The following is a 17,764-nucleotide window of genomic DNA, read 5'->3' as shown; positions in this document are numbered from 1 at the left end:
TCCACTACACATTCAATGAATCGAAAACTCAAGGTGGGGCCCAGAAATCTCTCGAATAAGCCTGTCCGGGTCTACATTGGAGTTTGGAGACCAGAGCCCTAGTCCTTGCCTGTATTCACTGTGCTTTGGATGACTGACCTACTTCAACAGCCCACCTCTGCACTTGAGCCAGGCTCTCCTCCCATCCCCACCCATCTGGCCTGCACAAGAACACAAAGGACACCAGACAGTTATAGAGAAATACTGATTTTAATCCAACATAAGGTAAACAACAGGCGTCCTTATCTTTCAGCCCCAAAAATAACAAAAAAATTGTGGAAACAAGGCACAATTTACCCCCATTCTTGTTACGTGACTCCCGTCACACACAAAAAATTTCTATGAAAATGGTAAAACAAAAATAGAAGTCTGAGTTTTAAAAAATGTATTAAAAAAACGCCCACAAAACCTGTCAATAATATTCCTTATTCTACAAAATAGCACCAGTAAGAAGAGTAAAAGGTGTTAAAAACCATTACAACAGCATTTCTGAAATGCAGCTTGTCCACCTCATGTTATCCCTACAAAAGAATCATCATGGAATAAAAAAGGACTTTAAAAATCTCTGGAAGGAGGGTCACGCTTTTATTAGTTTTCCCCCTGCAATCTCTTAGATGCGAGGAATGTGCTTCTGCCCCTGGCTATCACTGCTTCTGTGTTTCGAGAAAGACTGAGGAGTTAGGGTCATACTTCTAATCTGGGGAACCTGTATCTGTGATGAAGGGAGGGTGCATCTGTGTGTGGAGGCGGGTGGAGTCCTTACCTAAGGGTCCTCTTCCACTCCTCACATAGGGAAGAGATAGTGAATGACCATACCTACCTACATAATATATGTCAGCTTATGACCCAGCCCACCCCTTCCTTCCTGAGCTGCCTGGAGGGTTCTGTTGCAGTCACTGGGAGGGATTTGGCTAAGGGTGACCCTTCCTCCCCTTGGGTCTAGGGGGAAAAATAGCCCTGAAATTATCACCAGTGTGGACAATACTCTCAATGGGCCCCAACAGTGCATCCCAGCCCTTTATACTGAGATGAGGGGAACATGCTGGGTAAAATTCAAGAATGGCAGACATCATTTCCAAATCTGCCCTAGAAAAAAAGCATCCTGGTCCCTTAAAATGCCCCTCAGCTACATGTCTGTACACACCTGGAAACAAGTTGCTGCCGACGCTTAAAAAATACAGTATTGCAGTAACTGTCTCGGTTCACTTTTCAGCCTTAACCTGAGTATGGGAGAGCAGTCATGTCAGCACTGTGGTTTTGGTATATTAGCTATTGTTTCTGAGCGGTAAACCCAGGAGGGAGGGGAAAAAAGCAATCTTTACTAACTACTTCAAGTTTCAAAGTTTTACAAGATAAGATGAGCACCGTGTTTGGCCGTTCTAAGAGGCCAAGTTGAATTGTGTGCAAGGAGGTGACACCTGGGCACCCCCTGCCAAGAGGGTGTCGGGTGGCTGTGGCCCAAGATACATGGTGTGACCCACACAGCTGAGCTAGGGAAGGACAGAGCCTGAGGTGTACCTCCTGGGTCCCAGCTCTGCCCGGCACACCCCAGTGCCCCAGGTGGCTGGGGGACTATTCACAGGCAAAGTAGTCCTTCAGGGGGGCGAAGAGGTGTCGGATGACAGGCACACTCCAGGACCTCCCGAGCAGCTTCTGGCGGGCACCGCGGCCCATGTTGGACACGTCCGTGTAGTGCACAGGAAAGCCGAAGATCCTGGGGGCACCAGAGTGAAAAGACAGGAGTCACAACCGCCACCTGCAGCTACTTCGTACCCATGGGAGATCCTCGCCGTGGCCAAGACGGCACCAGGCGCCACTCTTCCTGCCCCGTGTCCGGGCCCAGTCTGTGAGCCCCCTTTTTTTATTTGGGGAAGACACTATTTTATTATTTTTACTTTTCATTTTTATTGGAATTTAAAGAAAACTTTGCGGCATCTTTGCTGACTCTGATTATACATCTCTTATTCAAGAGCTTTCTGGGCCCCACCTTTACTCATTTGCACATGAGCCCTCCCCTCTCTTGACCCCCAGAGGTCAGGTGCAGGGTTCTTCAGAACACAAATGTTGTACCTACATATATTTTATTCATTTATGGCATACCTAACTTTTTCTCATTTTTTTTCAATATTTCTAGACCACATGATTCATCTGTGATGTTTTTTTAAATTGTCGCAAATCTCTGAAAATGTTCTGGTATTTATTGAAAATAATCTGCATATAAATGGACCCACGTAGTTCAAACTTGTGTTGTTCAGGGATCAACTGTGCGGAATAATCCACAGGACCAGTTTGTTTCTACTAGTGAGAATTTTTGTACCAAGAAAACTACTGTTTAGTAAAGAATAAAAGTGGTTGTAGAACGGAAATAGGAGGAATGAAAATACTGCATATCAAATCCTTCAAGACAGTCAAAATGTAGAGAGGAACATCCATAGCCCTTCTTACATTTTTAACAAAAATATGCTAACGAAAATAAAATAAACAAGAAAAACAAAAGGAATGAGAAAAACAAATTGAAGCCAGAATAGGAAAACTGAAACTTAAAAGTTGGTTCTTTGAATCCAAACAGGTAAGCTACCAAACTTAGCCAAACAAATAGAGATGTGTGGCTGAGTGGGAGTCAGCATCCAAACAGGTAAGCTACCAAACTTAGCCAAATAGAGATGTGTGGCTGAGTGGGAGTCACCTATAGAAGAGCAACTTGGCAGAAGGAATCTTCTGAGAAAGAGCAATGGCATGTTGGTGGGGTTTTCTTAGCTGGTTGCTTACATCCTGGTCCCAGCATGTTGAGGCAGGCAGACGCCAGGGCGGCACAGCCAACACACAGACAGTGCTGTCTAATGACCTCATGTCAGATTCCTCCTCACCACCACCCTTCCGCCATGTACGGCAGGAAATAAGGACTAACTCTGAAAAGGTGTTACTCCCAGCCCCACTAACGTAGATCAGTGGGTCCATGAGGAATGAAGGCAGGCAAATAAGCCTCATTTGTGTTGCTGGCCTTGACCACCTTTCTTCCCCTTCCTCTCTGCCTGCATCATTCCCTTTCCACATGCAGCCTCGCTCACCTTTCTAGCTCAGTGCACCACAAAACATCTTCTTTGCCATTCATGACAACAGGGAAAAGTTGGTTTTTCCCCTGTCTGATCGAGTTCGACTTGGTGGTTATTGTCTGTACTTTCTTTAACTGGAGAACAAAATGACATCATGCAGTGAGCACGGAATGAAGGGCTCTGGGGATGAGTCAAGACTCAGAGGCACCTAGGGAAGATGGGGGGTGGCGGCAGGTGGGGGAGAGAAGGTGGCAGTGCTGGGCTCGCAGAGAGAATAAGAAAAGGAGAGTTGGAAGGACAAGAACATTTTGTGCTTCCCACAAGCGCCAAGAAGTTAATGCACAGAAAGGACCAGCCTCGGAGAGAACAAGAGATAAAAATGTGACCATGAGTGTGAGATCACATGGGTGCCAAGAGAACACTATGGATCAAGCAACATTAAGCAAAATGTAACAATCCACCCAAGATTACAGGGAATGGTCAACCAAACCAGGATTTTAGCTTGATGTAAACATTAAGAATTAAGTTTATGGGCATCTTAATATAATTATCTAGGACTTGCCGGCCGATAATTTTTCCTTTTGGCAAAGTATGAATTACTTCTTGGGAGGACCAGCTGAAATTACGTGTGTGTCTCGATGGCATGTGCATTCAAAATTAGAAAGTCTAGTTGCCTTTTCTCATATAGTGATTAGTGTTTATGAAGAACCACTCCTACTCTGTACTTAACAGGCAGGACAGAACAATTATGTGGGGAAAGAGGCCCAGCACCAGGGAGTTCCATGTGAGGGGAGAGGGGCAGGAACAAACTGGTACCAAGATCAAGTCCCGCTTGAATGTCACCAAGTGCATTTTCCACAGACTGTTTGTGAGCACATCTTACCTTTGCTGTCCTATTGAACTCCAAGCAGTCCTGCAGCTCGAGTTTATCATTCTTTGATGCTATCACGGGCCTGGGAACAGCCAAAACCCATTACTTTCTACCAACTGTCAATGGGTCTTAGCTAGGCACCTCCCAAGGTGGGAGTGAGGGCCTAAGCCTGCAAAATGTGCTCTGGCAATGAGCTGTGACAAGTAAATAAATACATGGTGATAAAGATCCTGGCATAAGCACAAAGCTGTGTGCCAAAGCCAGGGACAGACTAGCCCCTTCAAAGGGCAAGATCAATGTCGAGGAATAAATGATCCTCTACCTCAGATTTTTTTTTTAGAAGGAATGGGGACGCACACTGGAAAGAGTCAGGAGACCCAGTCCGACCCCAGCCCGATTACTAACAGAGTGATGATCTGAGCAGTTATACCTGACCTAGTGTCTCAGGAGCTTGGATTAGATCTTTGTGGGTCTACCTGCTGCAAAGAGCATTGCAAAGCCATGATTCGGTGGCTTGCTGCTAGGGATGCAGCCACAGGAGGGTCTAAGGACTAAAAGTGGATGCAGGTAGAAGAACAGGCAGTGGTTCAAAAAACACTAATTATCCTTGTACCTTGCACCATCAAACAAACCTGCAAATGCAGAGAAAGGCAAACCGGTGCCCAGAGTGGGTAGAGCTTTAGGACCAAAGTGGTTGAGCAGTTCAAGAGCAGAAACCATCAAGAACTCTGTATCTACACTTGATCAATACCTTGGCAGCTCCCATCTAAGGAACCTCAAGGTCACAAACAAAACAGACTGAAGAATGGAAACAGTGCCCACAAGAGAGGCCACTGAATCACACAAAACATTCTGTTAGATTCATCAATCTTCCTTGACCTTACCTTCCACATTTCCAGTGCCACTCTATTGCCACCCCCAGCTTTTCTTATAATCCAAGGGAGCTGAGGGACTTGGGGAAAAGGACAGAGGACATCCCTACTTATGTTGATTCTAAGGTTTTTCACCTCCAGGCTGGATTTGGGCCTGTGACCCCTGGTTTGTGCTTGAGTCATCACTAGAACCCTGTAGCGCCGGCTATAGTACTACAGCTTGATTCTTATCACAGCTCAGACAGAAAACTTTGAGGCACCTTTGCTGACTCTGATTCTCATCTTTTATCGCAGCACATTCAGTGCCTCAGCAAATCCTGAAAGTCCAACACTCATGTTATCTTGAATCTGATTCCTCCTGCTAAATTTCACAGAACTGGAGGGAATTACAACGCCCCAAGGTGCAATGTGTGTATGAATGGCACTTCCTGGGGCATAATTAGTCTGACTCCTCTAAAGGACCATGACCATCTCAAGTTTCTCTTCATTTCTGCCCTTATCCCACTATCATCTATTTTACCAGAAACTACCAATCTAGGACACAAGTCGTCAGCTTAAAACTTCTTAGAATCCCCAAAGTAAGCCTAAGTGGACCCATAGGCCCCACTAATGAGTTCTCTGTCCTCCTCGCACAGCCTCTCACCAAATGAGGAACACTGTTCTCTGACCTGGTCTGTGAATGCCCTGCAACCCCACCCCTTACCCTCTTCCTTTTGCCTAGATTGTTCTCTCAAATAACTATGGCTCCATTCCTACTTCAGGTCCTTGCTGGCATGAGAAGCCTTCCCATCACCTCTTCCAATGCCCTGCCCCCTCCAGCCATGAACCTGAAAGCACTTACTGTCTTCTCTACCCACCCCCCACTAGCACGTGAACGCGGAAGACTTACATCTGATGTGTTCACCAGTAAACTGGCAGCATGTACGACAGTGACTGCTACAGAAGCAGAGTTCAGTGAATGAGCCCACTTCACTCCAAATTCAGATGGCACCGCACCATCTGATTGGGTGACGACCCAAATAAAATTGCAAGATGCCTGGCTTAGTGGCTGAGCACTGGCCCATGTACCAGGTGGGGCACATGCCTGGGTTTTGGGCTCCATCCCCAGTGGGGCGTATGCAGCAGTATTTCTCTCTCATGTGTTCTCTCTAAAATCAATAAAAGTATATTTTTTAATTTTTTTTAAAATGCCAAGATGTCCAAGAAGAAATCCTCCAAGCGACACCAGTAACTTCTTGCCTCTGTCTACATTTTGCTAAAAATGCCAGAGTTATTTATGCTTCCAACACTTCCTTCTAAAAGAGAGTCTTTTTAAGCTTAACTTATCTGCAAGTCCGGGATGTCAAATTACCATCACGTTTTGTATCTTAATTAGAACACCACACAGCCCTGAAACCACATAGAGAATATAACTAAAGCTCAGTAATGAGAATGGACTAATGAAAAGCTGGGGAAAGTTCTTGGCAAGAAAATCCAAGGATGACAATGGACATGGACAACAGGGGGATGGGAGCATGAGTGTGTGTGGGGGGAGAGGTTGGGGGTTAATGGGGGAGATGAGGACACATTTGTAATACCTTAATAATAAAAATATATATATTGAAAAAAAAAAAAAAGAAAATCCAAGAATGACAGGGTGTCATCTCAGCTCTGCCACCTGCTTGGTCATATCAGGGAGAAGGGCATGTCTAGCCCTCTCCTCCACTTCCCAGTGGGACAGACAACTAGGAGGAGAGGTGGGGTATAAAGCATGAGCATCTCCAGTGGGAGAAGACATCTGCTCCAGCACATGGCCCTGTAAGAGCCAGGCCCCTGGGCAGAGCAGGAAACAAGTTGGAGCAGACTGAGGAATCTTGGCCTGAGGTTTCCAGGTGGTAGTACATCTTAGCAGATGTCAATCTCTAACACCAGAGGTTGGTCTGGAGCCCAGGGTGGCTCTGTCTCACGTGAGTAAACCAGTCAGAGCTCACACCATTAGATGCATTTCACTCGGCTGTTATCTGTCCCGCTCAGAGCCCTGTGTTACCTGTTCATCCCGGGCAGGTTGCCCCAGAAGTATCGGGCCCTGTGAGCAGCAGACACTTTGATGGCATCAATCATCACTGGGTTACACTGTAGGGAGACAGGAGAACAACTAGCTGCTAGGAGCCCACAGCAGGATCCAGGTAGCAACCAGAGCAGGGCAGGTGACAGGGCTGCTCCTTGGCTATGGAGGACACGTGATTCCTGCCAGCTAAGGGACAGACCAATTCTCAGCAAGAATCAGGCTGGAGGCATAGCTAGTGCCCCCATATTGACGGTGGGAAAAGAGACCAGGTCAGACCTGCAAGTTCTGAGAAGGTATGGGCCGGGTCGCACCAGATTATTATGGAACGGACAGGTGACCAAGACAGCTCAAAACAAAAATCTGGCAAATCAAGCCCCTGGTGTGGGAATGCAGTGTTGGCAACATCTGCCCCCTGACACCCATCTGTCAGGTTCACACAGCATGAGAGAACTAACTAGCCAGTTATATATAGAATAGTTCTCACAGAACTTAAGCTGTAAAGCTTTGGGGAAAACTAAAGGACGTTGTTAAGTGTATAAAAAGTATTTACTACAATGTTCAATGCATATTAAGGACTGGATAATGAACCTATCTGTGTGCCCTAAAGAAGCAATTCTCAGAATAAGGATTAAAAAACTCTCTAGAGTAATAACTGGAGTCAAATCTCATGAGATCTCCAAAAGTGATGGTTTGTTTCATCATCCGACTTCAATAGGTTCGGGATAAACTTAGAGATCAATTTCTTTTTCCCTCAAAAATATTTGAACCAAAGGAGACTGAACAAAAGAGAATCAATCAACTCGACTCCATGATTCTGGGATCTAGCCAGGTCTTCAGTCAAAATCCCAAAAATAATTCACCACATAGAAATCCCCACCCTCATTGCCAGCAGGGCCTTCCCCGCTAACGTAGTCTTGACCCTAGGTCCCCTCACCTCCAGGAACCGACAGATGTCCCTCTTGTCGCCAACCTTCATGGCTACCACATTCTCAAACATCCAGAAGAAGGGCCGGTCGTCACCTTCCTTGGGCCGTGCGTAATTCAGCAGGTGGTAGAACTCGAAGAAAAGCCGGCCTGTGCCCTCTGCGCCCACAAAAGAAGATGGCTGGCTGGGGTCAAAACCACCCTTCCACATTGCAACCAATGGGTTCCCAGAGATCACCTAACTGAGGCTGGTGGCCTACATTCCCTTTATCGGCAGTGCAAGATTTGTAAGTACCTTGGGGGACTGAGGCTTCACAATGTGGCATGGACAGTGCTGACAGGTAAGGCTGTCAAGAAGCAAGGAGCTCCTTCTCAGGGCACTCCTGGGCCAACACTCAGTTGACACAGGGTCTTCTGGAGCTACCAAACGAAGGGATACTCACCATATAGGCCTTTCCTGGCAGGGTTCACATTTGAGAGATCATTGCATGGGCTCCCACCAATTACCAAGTCAAAGGGACCCCATTCTTCAACCTGAGGAAGAAAAACAGTCTCACAGGAGGATAGGAGTAAGGATGGAGAGACAGACAGCCTGGGTTCCAGGTAACCTGTCAAGATAGCTTGGCTGCTATGACCACAGGTTACCTTCTCCCACACCACTGGGCATGGCTGTGAGGTTGTGTGGGGCTCAGGGCGAGAAGGAGGGTGTTACAAAGCCCCCAGGGGTGCGGGCTGTCCTCACATTTTTCTTTGTGATGTTCCTGACGTCATTCACATATTTAATATTGCCTTCGTGCTTAACAGTTCCAACGGCGATGGACTCTTCACACACTTCAGAGGCGACATACTTCTCTACTTTGATCCCCAATTCTTTGAGGACCAAGTACCCTGTGTGGGATTGGGGAGGCAGAAAACACACTCAGGGTCATCTTGCCTCCAGTGATTCTACGTCACATCAGACCACAAGTACATGGTAGCCTTCATGTGAAACCCTGCAGATGGCACAAACTACATAGCTCAAACACCAGGCTCTGCAGACTACAGAGTTTTGTGAAGAAAATAGGTATGTATCAACTGGTACAGCCCACTGGTAGAACGTATTAAAACTGACATGTCTAGCCCGGGCTGGTTTGGCTCAGTGGATAGGTGTAGGCCTGTAGACTAAAGGGTCTGGGATTCAATTCTGGTCAAGGACATGTACCTCGTTTCCAGGCTCGATCCATGGCCCATATTGGGGTGGCGGGAGGCACCAGTGGATATGTGTCTCTCTCTCTCTTTTCACCCTCCCCATCCCTTCCACTCTATTGAGGGAAAAAAAAAAAATCAATGGAAAAATATCCTCAGGTGAGGATTAAGAAAACGAAACAACACACACACACACACAAAACCAGACAGGTTTACAGCCATTGCCCCAGAATAGTCAAGTACAGACACAAGGACAGGGATCTTCACCAAAATCGTGTTTAAAAAATAACCTCAAAGCAAGGGGACAATGGCCAAGGCTCCATTCTCTACTGTGGGTTACCTGTGCCAGCATAAACAGGTGTGGAGGATGCAACAGGGTGAGGGAAACAAGCAGCTAGCCATGACCTGAACGTCATTAAAAACTGCTAGCTTTAGGCAGGTGGACACTGGTAGCACACACAAGTACAAATGATGCTAAATGCACAGCACCTCATCCTCACTGCTTCCTGCTCTGGTAAAATGGAGATATTCCTACATGCCAGGAAAATTTTGAGTATTAAATGTGTTAAATTAGGAAAAACTCCCAAGGGAGACATGCTTGTTGGTTATGTGGAAACTGGAGGAATGAGAAACTGGAAGAATGGGAGAAAAAAATGAATATTAATAGAAGTCTATTAATCTCCAATATATCCATGTTTATGGAATAAAAATAATTTCCCAAGATACCTGCATATAATACAAATAAAATGCAAGAGCTGACATACGTGTATATGACTTTTAAAAGGAACAAGAGGATCAGAATGGGTGAAGTACATGGTGGAGAAGATTTGAGGAGAGAAACAAAAAGCCATTGGTTTTCTCAAAACTGGTGACAGACAGGTAATCCCAGGGGTCTTGCTTGGCACTGACGACAGACACCTGGACCAGGTGCGCATCCCAAGGTGAATTCCAGACTCACCTGTGGCAATTCCATCAAACAGGGACAAGACTCGAATGGGCCGCCTTCGGGCTGCAGGAATCGCAGGATATAACTTGGGGGCTTCCTGCCAGGTTAAAGAAGGTCATGGAGGTCAAGATGCAGGGGAAAAGGCTCAACCTTTGGGCAAGGGGCGAGCTGACCTTCCTCTGAGGGACTCTCTGTGTTCTGCCCTTTCTTAGCAGGGATCCCCTTAAGAGCTTTGGCACAGACTGGCTACTCTACCCTTAAGACCTGGAACACAGAGATTTGAAGACAGATGCACACACAAAAGGACATGACACCCCAAACAGGAAGGCCTGGGACTGCCTCACAGACCAGGTAGAATGGATCCCAGGAAAATCCACTCCCCCTACAATTAAAGACTAAGTCACAGGCTTCTCTTTCCTTAGAAAAACCATGAAAGACCACAAAGGAGGAGAGAAAAGACCACTGGGGAAGCCTGAGGACTGAACAAAGGACAGGTCAATTATCCCCATCTCTGCAGTATGAGCTACTCAGCCAGTCATTTGTATAATGGACGTTATTATGAAATCTTGCCAACAGACTTGGAGAGCAATGCAGTCCCCGGACTCTCTGGGGTAGGTGGTGCTAGAAGGAGCCTGTGGCTTACGTATTCGAGACCAGGGTCGCTGGTGAAAAAGGACTGCAGGCGAACATTCCAGTCCTTCCGGCGCTGCAGGACCCCGTGACAGCGCTGAGGGAGGCACATGTAGCAGCTCCAGGGCTCCTGCAGCTTGGCATCTGCTGCTGTGCCCGTGCCCACCAGCAAATCCAGGCACTCCACACAAAAGCACCTGCGCCCGGGAGTGGAGAGAAGACATCAGGCCTGTCTCCTACATCCATAGCCCTGCTTCCTAGATGGGAATGCACTATCTAAAAACCGGATGCTTCTCCCCGTGGGAAGAACGGCCCTACAGTGTGATGAGGAATACACTAACCTTTTTCCTAGGATATCAGTACCCTCAGTGCACAGGCTCTGCACAGCAAAGATCTCTACCCCCGAAGTGGCTAATCTCCCGGGAAGCTTCCACAACTCATGCCCCACCCTCAGACATTTCTGTCTTAAACAGAGGAGAACTACAACCCCTGCCGAGTAGTAACTCTGGGCCCCTGTCCTCAGGTCCACTTGATTCCCAGTCCTGGGCCTGAGGGTTTTGGGCTGTAGGAATCACAGGTATGACCCTGGGAGCCTCGGGGCCCTACTGGGTCTCACCCACATGGCTGGTCTGAAGCTCACCGGCAGCAGCTTGTGTTGCTGCACAAAAGCAGCTCGCGCCCCTCACAGCACACGGTGCAGTAGGACTGGTAGCCATCATCGTCGTACATGTAGAACAGCTCGAGGAACCGGTCCTGGTGCCCAGAGAGAAACGCTCATGACAACGGAGACCAGGGACCACTGGGCCCGCTTGCTCGAAGGACAGGTCACTGGTGGCTTGGTTTGTTATAGGAACAACTGGCTGGGGTGTGCGTGCCACTGCAGATGGCTTCCTTTGTGACAGCACCTGCCCTCAAAGGGGAGGACGGGGTGATGGTGGCCAGGGAGGGCTTCACTAGAACCTTCCCCGATGGCTGCCTGCAGGCGCTTTTCTCGGGGGAATGACGGAAGTTGTGGAGGGGGGAAGGGGCAATAAAGTCCAGGGGGGGCGGTTAGGACTTACCCGACACGTCTGGCAGAGTCCCCCCTCAAAGAGAGGGTGGAAGGACACGGGGTTTTTCCTACCACAGGACAAACAGCTGTCTGTAAGAAAGCATGCGCGCAGCTTGTGACAGCTCAGGACCAGTAACAGCTGCTAAAGCCTCGGGTCTACAGTTCTTGAGCACTTATTCCATACTAGCAATAAACAAGGTCTCATCATGCTTTACTCCTTTCAACAACTCTCCCAGGCTAACAGGCCCGCTCCAGACGTGGGACACACCCCGAGCAAGGGCACCTCCTGCACAGGGACAAGCTGCAAAGGCCTGGCACAAAACTCTGAGACTCTTTAAAGACTGGGACTTTGGACAATTCGTGGTGACACCAATTTGCTCACTGTCACATCATGAAAGGACTTACCAATGACTATACACACAGCCATCACCGCAATTTCAGACCCCAGGTGGCTAACTCTTGGACCACCCTGACTTCCCTTCATTATCAGCAGGCAGGACAGGATAGACAATCGGTAAAGGCCTGGAACTACCCAGGACGGGAAGTGAAGACTTTGAGGGAGAGCATTACCATTACCTTCCAGACTACTCTTGTTGTTGGCAACATCCAAAGCCATTTGCTCTGTTGAGAAAAGAAGGTGTGACATGGGGTCAGGGAGCCTCTTACTGATCCATTAACCCCTGCTGAGCAGTCCTCACAATGTGCCCTCCCGGTAATGGGTGTTCGCCATCCCCTAAATCACCTCGCGTCTGGTCCTCTTCTCCTCGGTCTTTGCCATTGTTATAGTTTGTCTTGAGGCGCTTCGGTTGGGGGCAGTAGTCCGTGGAGGTGGACGAGTCATCGGCTGTGCGTCTGCGCTTCTTGTTCTCTGTGAAAGGGAAGGACATAGCAGCCGGGGCTGGTAGGAGGTGCAGGGAGAGCCATGAGCCTGGGTGACAGATGCTGTTGGGCCATGACAGGGTCCACACTGGGTCCGCCATATGGCCCCACTATGGGACATAAGTCAAAATCCCTCACATATCTAACATGTTTATAGGGTTTTAAAGAGCTTTAGACCCAGCACAAAGACCATTAGGCAGAGGCTAACCCACAGCTGAAACCCTGAAACATTTGTCTCCAATGCCCAACACAGAGGCTGACAGTCACTTGAAGCTACTGAGCACTTAAAATGTAACTTGTCTGACTGAGGAACTGCATTTTTGCATTTAATTTTAATGTAAATTTTAAGATTGCTCCAATTAAGAAGTTCATTTAGAACTTGGTCAAGGGAAAATTTGGAACTTACACATTTGTGAAAATATAGATCAAGTATTTCTAACACAAATATCGCATCCAAATTGAGATGTTGTAAAACACATAAAATATGAGATTTTGAAAACAGTACTAAAAGGAAACGTAAAATAACTTAATTTTTATACTGACTGTTAGAAATGCTTAAACGTTGGATATATTGGACTAAATTAAACGCATAATCAATACTAACTGTGCCTTTGTTTCTTTTACTCTTTTCAGTGTGGCTATTAGAACATTTTTAAAGTAGATGATGTGCCAATTCTTTACATTTCTTTAAATTCCACTTATATATTCTAGCTCCAATATGTATATATATATATACAGTGTAATCTGTAAGGAACATAGTTAAGTTTGACTCTGTTCCTTGGAAGGAAAATTATGCAGTCATTAAAAATCATAAGGACTCTTTAGTGACAGCTGACAGTGCTCATATGATTAATATCAAGAAACAAAAAGGGTAAAGCAGGAATCCAACTAGTGTACAGAAAAAGTTGGAAGGATGTGCACACCCAACAAGGTTAACCTGGATGGAGGACTTGTGAAGGTTGAGAGTGAAGTGGGGGATGAGAGTTCAGGTTGAGATTTCTTTTCCAGTGACCACTGTAGAGGCAAAGAAATTGAAAGGCAGTGCAGAGAAAATAGTGCATAGTCAAAGGATGGGAAGGGAATACCGTATTTCCTTGATTCTAATTTCATACTGCCTGCACGACGCACCTTCGACTTATTAACCACTTTTAATGAGGGGAGACAAAACAAAACAGAAAACACTATGTTAAATGTATGAATTAGTAGGCAAATCCTGGATTTCAGGCATCTTGGGTTTCTAGAAAGTGACAATGGGAAACTATGCATATCTTATAATGGAGGAATTATGCTATCGGACAAAATGTTAGGCTAGGTTATGCCTCTTTTGGAGGTGGCTCATGGTTTTGAGGTTCTGGAGGTTTTTGAAAATACTTCCCAAGTTTTCACCAATGAGCAGAGCTTAATCTTTCCTTTGAAAAGTAAAGGTGCTAGTGAAGATTCCATCTTGATCTCCTGCTGACTCAAGTTTACACAACAGATGCAATCGCAGACCAGCGAAGCTGGAAAAGGCTGGGCTGCTTGTTTTCCCATAGCCCTGGGCTTCACAGGGTGAGAGGGCAGGTCTCCAAGACTGACTGGTTGCTGCAAAGCTGGGGTGGGGCAAGGGGCAGGAGGGGTGGCTGCATCTCCCAAGGGCGCTCCCACTCGCAATGGCAGTCAGGGCTGCCCCAGGGACCCATTCCCACCTGTTTGCTTGTTGTTGGGTTTGAGGCCCTCGATCCCGGTGGGCTTGAAGCCCCCATGGGCCCACTCCAACATGGGCTTCAGCTGGTCCTCCAATGAGTCTCCGGGGCTGCTGGGGAAGGTCTTGCCAGCCCGCACCCTGGCTTTCTGGCGAGATAAAGGCGAGTCTGTGATGAACAGCAGGGGTGGGTGCTCGCCAGGTGGCACCCAGGGATTCCCCCAGCTGGGGCCTGCATTCCCCTTCACACTGGGCCTTTCATAGCCAGGCAGCTGTCCTGGGCGTGGTATGTGACAGGGAGGGGCCTGTGCAGGGGACAGGCGGGAGGCCATCCAGACACCAAATATGACCTCTTCCCTGTGGAGAGCCTGAGTGGTCAGCTCCCTCTCAGAGAGCAGAGGGTCTGAATTAGCACTGCTACTTTTAGAGAAAGAAGTATCATCAACTCTGAGAAAGCTCCAGATTTCTTGGTTTATTTTCCTAATGAAGATGGCGAGGTGTCAAGTTTTAAGTCTTATTTAAGAAGCACTAGGAGGATTCCTAACTCCGCAGAGGCTGGTTCATAAATGCTGGGCCAAGGCCACTGTTCTGTTCAGTTCTAAGTGCAGGGAAAGGGAAAGATAGATAGAGCCGGATGGATCCCACAGACAAGGGGAAAGGCAGCTGTCCTCAGTGGCTGCCCTGCGCTGGCCTTGAGCAACACCGTTTAAGGAAGGAGGTTTTGCCCAGCGGGCGGGCTCAGAGGCTCAGAGGCTGAGCGTCAACCTGTCAACCAGGAGGTCAGGGTTCGATTCCTGGTCAGGGGACATGCTGGGTTGCGGGCTTGATCCCGGTGAGGGGCATACAGGAGGCAGCCGATCAATGATTCTCTCTCATGATGTTTCCTTCTATCTCTGTCCCCCTCCCCTTCATTTCTGACATCAATTAAAAAATTCTAAATAAAGGAAGGTTTTGATAGCTCTGGACAAGCATTATTCACTGTGGTAAACACTGTCCCCCACTTTCTAGTGCTTCTCCTTAAATCCGTCTGCAATACTGAGAACCACCAGGGAGAAGCTGAAATAGTTAGTACTGAGAGTCAAAGGGAAGGCTCAAATCCCTTCCTTCCTTCCCAGTCTGGCCCTTAGGCCAACAAGTTTGCATTCCCCTCCTGCGTGGTGGCCCTGTCCCTTCTAAGCCATCCTTGGTTACTCTGTGGCCTAAGCTAGCTTTCTGTATGTCTCTTGTCTTAATCCTGCTCTGGGGGCCAGGTCCTAACCACCCACCACCGTGTTACCTCCAGAGCGTGGTACATGGCCTTCCTATAAGAGACCAGCTTATTGAAGGTCGCCAGATTAAAGTGCTGGCTGAATAGCCCCAAGGCCACCAGCTTATCTGCAGAGACCTAAAAGAGAAAGACATCATCAACATCCACCTACCCTGCACCTGGGGTGACCTGTCTCTCACAGGGTAATTCCAGGGGATCAAGTTCAGATTCAAAAAAAGGAGAAAGAATAAAAAATAGAAATGATATATACACTCCTGATGCACCCTATATCCAGAAGTGTGGTCGACACTCCCAGTGTGAGAAAGTTTCTGCTCCAAGTGGATACAATTAGAGGCACCCTGTGTTTGTACGTATTTTAAGGGCAAATGACACACATGGTCCCTGCTGTGGGCCCCTTGCAGGTCAGTCTTGAAATTCTCGAACATTGAGGTTTTGCACACGTGCTTCCCTCTCCTTTGTAAATGTGACAAATAGCTATGATTACCACTTAGCCTTTTATTAATTTATTAATTGAACTTAGTATATGTTTAGAGAACAGTGTTTGGCACAGTGTAAGTTTTTTTAAGTTTTTTTTTTTTATTTTTGCTATTTGTTATCTTCTTTCCACTGGGGCTAAAGATCCATAAAATCTCATGCCCCAAGTTCCAAGGCCATGCAGGAACCAATCAGGAAGTAATAAAACTGGGTGTTTGGGGTGCTGATCAGACTCAAAGACACACATGATGATTCATTCTCCACGGCACGTGCTCACACTCACATATAGTCTAGCCCAAGGTCTTATGAGGTGGGGGGGTTTCTGTTACCAGGCAACTCTACATCCATATCTAGGGCTAGAAAAAAACTGGGGCTCAACAAGGTTGTCCACTGAATGCAGATGCTGTTCCCAACGCCAAGATGCTCCAATGTAGCATGGGGGCTTAGCCCCAGACCCCACATGGTAATCCCTTCCTTAATGCTAACAGCCCCACACTTTATCTTATTAGCATCAGACTCAGTCTTGCAAAAGTGCATTTGATGTCTCACCAAGCCAAAGCAATCACAAACAATTCATGCTTCTTCATTTCACAGAATTCATTGCCCATATCCCTGCATTTAGAGCAGTGGTTCTCAACCTTCGTAATGCCGCGACCCTTTAATACAGTTCCGCGACCCTTTAATACATGTTGTGGTGACCCCCAACCATAACATTATTTTCGTTGCTACTTCATAGCTGTAATTTTACTACTGTTATGAGTTGTAACGTAAATATCTGATATGCAGGATGTATTTTCATTGTTACAAATTGAACATAATTAAAGCATAGTGATTAATCACAAAAAAATATGTAATTATATATGTGTTTTCTGATGGTCTTAGGCGACCCCTGTGAAAGGGTCGTTCGACCCCCAAAGGGGTCGCGACCCGCAGGTTGAGAACCACTGATTTAGAATGCTTCAAGGAGAGCTTGTCCTGCTCCCTCTGCTGGCCAACGAGGACATCAGCATGCAAGGGAGACTTGCCTTGTGGGAACTTCAATGTGTTTATAGCAAATGGCGCAAAGGAAGCCCAATTCATAGGAAACCAGAATCTCAACTTGAGGTCAAATCCCACAAATGTACTAGAGGGTCCTTCATTCCCACATCTGCCTCCATCTAATTTGTTCTGTATCTTCACCTAATCTCTGGGCATAGTGAAGGTTAAAGGAACAATAGTTTTCCTGGACTGGTGTCTTTTTGAAATGTTCTACTCAAATCCTGGAGATTTCAGCCCTAGCTGGGTGCTCAGTGGTTAGAGCATCAGCCCTGGGCTCATGTGGGAGGCACCAATCGATGTGTCTCTCTCACATCAATGTTTCTCTCCATCTTTCCTCTTCCCTCCCACTCTTTCTAAAATCAATGGACTACATATCCTCTGGTGAGGATTATCAAAATAAAACAAAAAAAAAATACCTGGAGATTTCAGAATGTGCCTTCAACCTAGATATAAGGATCACAACAGCCTAATTTATTTGTCTCTAACACCACTGTTATGGGGCAGACTTTCAAGAAAGATGAACTTAAAATGACTAACACCAACAATTGAGAAACCCTGAAATAACCAACTCTGCAAAATTTTTCATATCACCAGGCAACTCTAGACCAACTCTAGGCTACTTAGAGGTACCTATCTGCCACCTATGCAGGGCTAAATTAGGTTCACCCTTCCTGTTTCTGCCCCAGGGAGGGGGGGAAACACATCAGAGACCAAGTGGCCATGGACCCAGAGGACTTCCATCCACTTGTTTCCTGTCCTGTAAGGGTAGACTGAGCTCTGGCCCACAGACCCTGTGTGTGTCTCTTT

General features: G+C 46.9%; 1 protein-coding gene across 7 annotated transcripts in view; it reads right to left on the bottom strand.

The window, feature by feature from the left end:
- Positions 1–233: 233 nt before the first annotated feature.
- DNMT3B (DNA (cytosine-5-)-methyltransferase 3 beta) overlaps positions 234–17,764 on the bottom strand; it is a 24,168-nt gene continuing 6,637 nt past the window's right edge. For 2 of the 7 annotated variants that reach the window (XM_015566644.1, XM_006767874.2), the window contains 16 exons: positions 15,455–15,562; positions 14,183–14,327; positions 13,583–13,642; positions 12,361–12,486; positions 12,195–12,239; positions 11,629–11,708; positions 11,208–11,320; positions 10,581–10,764; positions 9,950–10,034; positions 8,549–8,694; positions 8,250–8,340; positions 7,817–7,965; positions 6,862–6,947; positions 3,976–4,045; positions 3,108–3,226; positions 234–1,753 (listed from right to left, as the gene is read on the bottom strand). In XM_015566644.1, the coding sequence (XP_015422130.1) occupies positions 1,612–1,753; positions 3,108–3,226; positions 3,976–4,045; positions 6,862–6,947; positions 7,817–7,965; positions 8,250–8,340; positions 8,549–8,694; positions 9,950–10,034; positions 10,581–10,764; positions 11,208–11,320; positions 11,629–11,708; positions 12,195–12,239; positions 12,361–12,486; positions 13,583–13,642; positions 14,183–14,327; positions 15,455–15,562 (1,749 nt within the window). In that variant the 3' untranslated portion in view covers positions 234–1,611. Of the gene's footprint in view, positions 1,754–3,107; positions 3,227–3,975; positions 4,046–6,861; positions 6,948–7,816; positions 7,966–8,249; positions 8,341–8,548; positions 8,695–9,949; positions 10,035–10,580; positions 10,765–11,207; positions 11,321–11,628; positions 11,709–12,194; positions 12,240–12,360; positions 12,487–13,582; positions 13,643–14,182; positions 14,328–15,454; positions 15,563–17,764 lie in introns of those variants that run through there. The other 5 variants (XM_006767876.2, XM_006767878.2, XM_006767873.2 and 2 more) reach the window with 4 other exon arrangements.

Source organism: Myotis davidii, unplaced genomic scaffold (assembly GCF_000327345.1).
Source record: "Myotis davidii unplaced genomic scaffold, ASM32734v1 scaffold562, whole genome shotgun sequence".
In the NCBI taxonomy this organism is placed as follows: Eukaryota; Metazoa; Chordata; class Mammalia; order Chiroptera; family Vespertilionidae; genus Myotis; species Myotis davidii.
This window is presented reverse-complemented; position numbering and strand designations above follow the sequence as displayed.